This window comes from Corapipo altera, unplaced genomic scaffold (genome assembly GCF_003945725.1).
Source record: "Corapipo altera isolate COAL_440 unplaced genomic scaffold, ASM394572v1 169, whole genome shotgun sequence".
Taxonomy (NCBI): domain Eukaryota; kingdom Metazoa; phylum Chordata; class Aves; order Passeriformes; family Pipridae; genus Corapipo; species Corapipo altera.
The window spans coordinates 2,636,235-2,643,387 of NW_020884946.1; the positions used below are offsets into that span (position 1 = coordinate 2,636,235).

General features: G+C 56.9%; 1 protein-coding gene across 4 annotated transcripts in view; it reads right to left on the minus strand.

Annotated features, from left to right (window-relative positions):
• The window catches only part of FRMD6 (FERM domain containing 6), a 19,068-nt gene continuing 11,915 nt past the window's right edge, over positions 1-7,153 (minus strand). For all 4 annotated transcript variants that reach the window (XM_027662607.1, XM_027662606.1, XM_027662604.1 and 1 more), the window contains 9 exons: positions 6,514-6,700; positions 5,257-5,412; positions 4,572-4,637; positions 4,415-4,483; positions 3,544-3,718; positions 2,042-2,377; positions 1,820-1,945; positions 1,027-1,118; positions 1-922 (listed from right to left, as the gene is read on the minus strand). In XM_027662607.1, the coding sequence (XP_027518408.1) occupies positions 638-922; positions 1,027-1,118; positions 1,820-1,945; positions 2,042-2,377; positions 3,544-3,718; positions 4,415-4,483; positions 4,572-4,637; positions 5,257-5,412; positions 6,514-6,700 (1,492 nt within the window). In that variant the 3' untranslated portion in view covers positions 1-637. The remainder of the gene's footprint in view (positions 923-1,026; positions 1,119-1,819; positions 1,946-2,041; positions 2,378-3,543; positions 3,719-4,414; positions 4,484-4,571; positions 4,638-5,256; positions 5,413-6,513; positions 6,701-7,153) is intronic.

Consider the following 7,153-nt stretch of genomic DNA (forward strand, 5'->3'; position numbering starts at 1 on the left):
TTTTTTGGTTTTGGAGTTTTGCTCTCCAAAAAAAAAAGGAAGAAATTAAAGAAAAAGATTAAAACAAGTTGCAAATGGCTCTGCCAACTCCCAGCCACCATCCACCTCGCTGGGAACCGCTCTGGCCTGACCCCCAGCACGTGTTTTTGGAAGAACCGGGATGATGCTCTGCCCCAGCCGTGCCTTCCTCCACGGAACATCATTATTGCTTAATTCTCCCTTCCCATACTGGCCTTTAGGGTTATTTACATTTCTTTGGCTTGACTTGAACTCAACAGTCTGGCACTTTCTCTCCAGCTGCCAACGTGGCGGAGCCGCCGCCGGACGGGGAGGGCAAGGAGGGGAAGAGGCCACAACGAGAAAACACGGGTGGGCTTCTGCTGGTCAGGCGAGTTGTGCTTCTCCCAGTCGAAATAAGACAACTTGTGTTTGGCACAAACTCATCCGGAGTCGATCCGCCGTGCCCGGGGATCCCCATCGGGACAATCCTCCCGGTGCCGCGGTTCCCACGGGAACGGGGAGCAGAGCGGGGTGGGGGGAAGGCGCTGTGGACACCCCCCCTGTGCAGGGCAGGGAGCCCCATCCTCCCTCACCCCCGAGGGCGGGCAGCCGGTCCTGCCCCCTCCCTCCGAGGCGCTCAGACGACGAACTCGGGGACTTCGTCGTGGGTGAGGTCCAAGGAGAAGTATTTGCTGGTTCTTTTGACGGGGAAGGTCTCCTGGATGTTGATGCACTGCTGGGCCAGGCAGCCGTTGCAGTAGAGCCCGTCCTCGTCCAGCCCGTGGGCGCAGCCGAAGGTGTAGCTCTGCGCCGTGTCCTGGCACAGGTTGGCCAGCTGGAGGAAGTCCTTCTGGTAGAGCCGGATGTCGTCCAGGCTCAGGCTGTGCCGGTCCGTCGACGTCTTCGATTTCCTGCACGACGTCTGGGAAAAAAAGCAAAGAGGCTTCAGGACCCTGCGGGAAGCCAAGGGAATCCCGAAAAACCCCAATGGCAGCCCCGGCAAACCACCCCCCCAGGGCCACGCACCTGGGGCAGGGAGTCGGTGCTCTGCCCCCGCAGCTTCACCACCGTCTCCGAGGAGCTGGAGGTGGAGGAGCTGATCTCCTTCACGATAAGCCCTGCGTGGAGAAGGGAGGAAGAGGAGGGTGCAAAGGTTAATTTTGAGGTGTCTCAGCTCTCTTGGGATCCAACCCTGCTGCCCCTGGGGCTTGTCCCTGCTTTGGGGCACAAGGCACCCTCTGCTCAATGGGGTGCCACTACATACAAAGTATCCCAAATTTTCCCCCAGAACTGCATCCAAAGCCATCCCCAGTGAGCCTGGTACCTCAGAAACCTCCCAGCATGGAGCTGGAAATGTGGGTGACTCCCTGGGTGCAGGCACAGCTCCAGAGAAGACCATCGAGTCCAACCATTCCTCCAGCACTGCCAAGGCCACCGCTAAGCCATGTCCCCAAGTGCCACATCCACATGCCTTTTAAATCCCTGAAGGGATAGGAACTCTACCACTTCCCTGGGCAGCTGTGCCGGGGCTGGACCACCCTTTCCATGTAGAAATTTTCCCTAATATCAGTCTAAACACCCCCTGGCACAACTTGAGGCAGTTTCCTCTTTTTTTTACCCCATCTCTCCTTCAACCCACTTGGGCAAACAGCTTTTCCCGGTGTCCCAAATGGACACTTTGGGCTAACGCCGCTCTGCTGAACACCAAAGAATCACAGAATGACCTGGGTTGGAAGGGACCTTAAAGACCCTCTCGTTCCAAGCCCCAAAGGTATGACTTGGGCTGGGGAATTGGAAGTGAAAGCAGCCACCGCCTTACCCGAGTGCCCGTTGAACTTGCGGGACAGCAGCATGTCCTCCGTGATGTAGACGCACATGTCGGGGCTCACCTCCATGTCTCCAGCCTGCTCCAGCTCCCGGGGGTCATCCACCAGCATCTCGATTTCTGCCAGAGAAAAAAAATGTGGGATGAGCTGCTGACGTGACTCCTCCAACCCCGATCACCCGCTGGGACACTGGAAAGCCCAAACCGGTGTCTCACCATCATCCTGGGAGTCCTCCTCCAGCCGGTCCTTCCCGCCGCTCTCCACGCCGGAGGTGTGGGAGCTGCCATGGCTGGTCATGGAGCTGCAGGTCTTCAGCTTGCGGTGGGCGCCGGCGCCGGAGAAGCCGTCGTCGGGCCCCATCTCCCTGGGTTTGGGGTCGGCCTCGATGCCGGAGGTGTGGGAGCTGCTGTGGCTGGCGGTGGAATGCCGGGAGAGCCGCTTGTGCCGGATGCTGCCGGCGCTGCTGCCGCTGGCGCGCGAGCGCTTCTCCAGCTGCTCCATGTCCAGGTCCAGGGTGTCGCTGATGTAGGATTCCCGGTACTGCTTCTTCTCTGCAGGGTGGAACAACGTCAGCAGCCTGCATCCTGATCCCTCAGGGCACCCTGGATTCCCTGGAAGGGCACGGACCACCCCGGCACACAGGGGCACCCCGGGGAACTGCCACCCGAGCCCAGCATGGGGACACACCTGGAGCCAGCCTTGCCCTGGTGGCATTTAGGGATGGTGGGATGGGGGGCCTCAAACTTGCTGTGCTCTGTGCTGGGCTGCCCCTCAAAGGGGGAGGAGGAGGAGGAAGAATAAGAGTTGAGGAGGAGGAGGAAGAAGAGGAGAAGGAGAAAGAAAATTAGGAGATGCGGGAAGAGGAGGAAAAAAAGAGAGGAGGAAGATGAAGATGAGGAGAAGGAAGAAGATAAGGAGGACAAGGAGGAAGAAGAAGCTGAGGAGTAGGTGGAGAAGAAAGCAGATGAGGAGGATGAGGAGGAAGAATAAGATGAGAAGGAGGAAGAGGAAGAGGGGAAAGAGGAAGATGAGGAAGACAAAGGAAGATGAGAAGGGGAAAGAGAAGAAAGAGTAAGAAGAGAAGGAGGAAGAGGAAGAGGAAGAGGAAGAGGAAGAGGAAGAGGAAGAGGAAGAGGAAGAGGAAGAGGAAGAGGAGAAAAATGAAAGGAGAATGAAGATGAGGATGAGGAATAAGATGAGGAGGAAAAAGATGTAGAGGATGAAGAGGAGAAGAAAGAAGAGTAGGACAAGGAGAACGAATAAGAAAAGGAGAAGGGAGGGGAAAAGGAAGATGAGGAAGAGAAAGAGGAAGATGAGGAGGGGGAAAGAGGAAGAAGAAGATCTGATGCTTTCACAAGGGCTTTCTGAGCTTGGAGATGGGATGAGGGGTACTGGGAAATACTGCTTGGGGGCACTGGGAGGAACTGGGCCATCAGGGATGGCAGCAGGATCTTGGATCTTGTATCCCTAAGTATCCCTTAGCAGCACTTGTATCCCTCAGTATCTAGTGGGAACGTGGGCACCCAGCCTGGCCAGGAGATTATCCTGCTGGGCAGGGATGGGGTGCAGGATGCACAGTCCGGGAGGACATGGGGACAGCCACCCCTGACACGCTCCCAGCCACGGGGCTGGCACACCAGGCACTCCTAGGGGCAGGAATGCCGGGCGGGAGCCTGTCACCGGTGGGATTTGGGAGCCTGCCACTGGGGGGACCTACCCTCGTTCTCCTCCAGGCGCCGGACCTGGCGCAGGACGGGCTGCAGGTTCATGTAGAGCCGGTGGCTGCTGCTCAGCAGCTGCAGCAGGTGCCGGGAGCGCAGCGGGCACCCCGTGTAGTAAATGAGCTTCCTGGCAGAGGGCAGCCCGTCAGGCAGGATCTCAAACTTCTTGCCCTGTGTGGGAGAAGGGAGAGATCAGCCCCAAAGAGGAAAATGCTCCATTGCTCCCCCCATCCTGCTGCAGCCCATGGTTAACCTATGGGTTGTAATCACCCGCTTGAGGTCTGGGTGACTGCGCCCCACTCCCAAATCAGAGCCCAGGAGATGCTCTGCCTGGGGAATCATGGAATCACAGAGTGGCTTGGAGTTGGAAAGGACCTTCAGGACCATCTCACTTCACCCCCCTGCCATAGGCAGGGACACCTTCCACTATCCCAGGTTGCTCCAAGACCCGTCCAACCCAACCTGGAACACTTCCAGGGATCCAGGGGCAGCCACACCTTCTCTCAGCAACCTGTGCCAGGGCCTCACCACCCTCACAGCCAGAAATTCCTTCCCAAAATCCCATCTAACCCTGCCCTCTGGCAGTGGGAAGCCATTCCCCCTTGTCCTGTCCCTCCAGGCCCTTGTCCCAAGTCCCTCTCCAGCTCTGTCGGAGCCCCTTTAGGCCCTGGAAGGGTCTCTCAGCTCTCCCTGGAGCCTTCTCTTCTCCAGGTGAACCCCCTCAGCTCTCCCAGCCTGGCTCCAGAGCAGAGGTGCTCCAGCCCTTGGATCATCTCTCTGACCTCCCCTGGACCTGCCCCAACAGGTTCACATCCTTCCTGTGCTGAGGACCCCAGAGCTGGAAGCTCTGCTCCAGGTGGCACTCACCACAAAAACCAGTTTTCCCACGTTTGTCCACGGGAAGTCATAGAGCAGCTGCTTTTCTTCATCCAAGTTCTGCAAAAAGAAGAAAGGGAGCCCTGGCTGAGGATGCTGGTAGAGGCAGGGAGCCAAGCCGAGCCATCACCCTCCCTCAGCCACCTACCTGGAAGATCTGGATGCCCCGTGTTGTCAGCCCCAGGGTCAGGGAGGCCTCCACTTCCCTTTTGTCCTAAGGGGGAAAAAAATTATGTGGTTTTAAATACCAAATTTGCAGCATGAAGTGGAGAAATCAGCCCCAGCTCAGCCCAGAGATCCTCCATTAGTCACCCCAGTCACCATTCTATGATTAATGTGCCAAATTAATAATATAATAATACTGTGAGGGTAGGGAAGACCTGGCCCAGGTTGTCCAAAGAAGCTGTGGCTACCCCTGGATCCCTGGAAGTGTTCCAGGCCAGGCTGGATGGGGCTTGGAGCAACAAGGTGACCCTGCCCCTTGCAGGGGGTGGAACGAGATGACCTCTAAAGTCCCTTCCAACCCAAACCAGTCCAGGATTCTATCACAGCATCTTGTGCTCTCCCAAAAGCTTCTCCTTTTTAACTTCAAGATGCTACAAAAAGGCCTGTGAAGCACCATCTCCCAGCAAACAAACTGCTTTGTTCCCAGGAGAAAGACCCAGCATATGACTCTTGGGGATGGTCCTGTGCAAGACTAAGGGCTGCACTCAGTGATCCCTGTGGGTCCCTTCCAGCTCAGCATATCCTGTGATTCTGCAACATATTTCTTGGGGAGGGGATTGCCAAAAATGAGATCCCAGAAACCTCAAAACCTCCTGGGTGGGGCTCACCTTGTACAACCTGTAGTAGTGCACGGGCACGTCGTCGAGCCGGACGGCCTCCTTGATGTACTTGAGATGGGCTTCAGAGGCTGTCAGGGCAAACTGGTCTTTGTGCATGTTGGGGACGTGCTTCAGGATGTAGTCCTTGCCCCTCTTTGCAACCACCTGTTTGGAGGAGAGGAGAAGTTTGTCCAGCTGCTCTGGGCTCGCTCAGGGCCCGATTCCACCCCGGCGCTCCTGGGCTGCGGTGATTTCAAGGGAAAAGGGGAAATGGGAGCAATATGATTTGTAATAGAGACCTGCAGGAAAAAATACAATAGATACAGCAGCCAACAGCTTCTCACCAGCAGGATTTCCCACTGGGAAGTGCATGTGTGCTCCCTGTGCCCAGCCCATGGAGTTCACACCACTGGTGACACCTGTGCCAGGCCAGGAGAGCCATGCTCAGATTCCCTGTGTGAATGGGGACATGGACCCAGGGCCATCACTCCTCAGTGACATGTGTGCGAAAAAGAGAAGCCAGCAAATTTTGGAAAAAAAAGAACAAGAAAGAGGTTGGAAAGGAGAATAAAAGGTTCCAGAGAGGCCTTTGAGCACCTAAAGGGGCTCCGACAGAGCTGGAGAGGGACTTGGGACAAGGGATGGAGGGATGGGACAAGGGAGAATGGCCTCCCACTGCCAGAGGGCAGGTTTAGATGGGATATTGGGAAGGAATTCTTGGCTGTGAAGGAGGTGAGGCCCTGGCACAGGTTACCCAGAGAAGCTGTGGCTGCCCCTGAATCCCTGGAAGTGTTCCAGGTCAGGTTGGATGGGGTAGTGGAAGGCGTCCCTGCCTATGGCAAGGGGTGGAATGAGACGGTCTTGAAGGTCCTTTCCAACCCAAACCATTCTGGGATTCTGTGGTTCTGTGACACCAGTTCCCAAAGGACTGCAAAGCCGGAGGGGCTACACCTTATGGTGGTGGGGAGATGCCGTGCTGGCACACGGCACACAGGGAATCCCTGCCACACAGGGAATGCCCCATGAGCATCCCAGCAGCACACAGGGAAATCCCTCCCAGCACAGGATCTGCTCCAGCCCCACACCAGCCCCGGCCCCCCCTTCCCACAGCTATTTCCAGCCCCACAGTTGTCCCAAGTTATTAATAACCAGGATTAAGCCAGAGACAGGGATGCAGCCGGAACGGCGGCCGCCTGGGAACCCTCTGAGCCGCTTCACGGGGGCTCCCTCAAGCTCAGAGCAGGGACCACACCACGGAACACTCACCCAGGCGGGGAAATAGGCTTCGGGCTCGAAGTACTTCCCGTAGTGCTTGTTGCGCTTGAAGTCTCCCAGGTCGGCTTGGAGGGCGAAGGCGGTGAGGAGGAAATAGGCCTCTTCCCGCAGGACACACTGGGAATGCAGCACCTGCTTCCGCAGGTGCCAGTAGTAGTAGTAACGTGCGGTCCGGTCACTGCGGGAGCAGAGGAGAGAGGGAGGAGGGAGGAGCAGAGGGGAGAGGAGCCAGTTTTGTCATTGTCGCGTGGACTGTGCCTGCTCCCCACAAAAATGTCACCTTTGGGCACCTGCAGGTTTAAATCTCTCGGAGTCGTCTCTTCCGGGTTAGGGGGTACAGCAGGATTAGGGGATGTAGCACAGTTAGGGGGTAGAGCAGGGTTAGGGGGTACTGCAGGATTTGGAGGTGCAGCAGGGTTAGGGGGTACAGCAGGGTTAGGAGGTGCAGCAGGATTAGGGGGTACAGCAGAGTTAGGGGGTACAGCAGGGTCAGGAGATACAGCAGGATTAGGGGGTACTGCAGGATTAGGGGGTACAGCAGAGTTATGGGGTACAGCAGGGTCAGGGGATACATCAGGATTAGGGGGTACAGCAGGATTAGGGGGTACAGCAGAGTTATGGGGTACAGCAG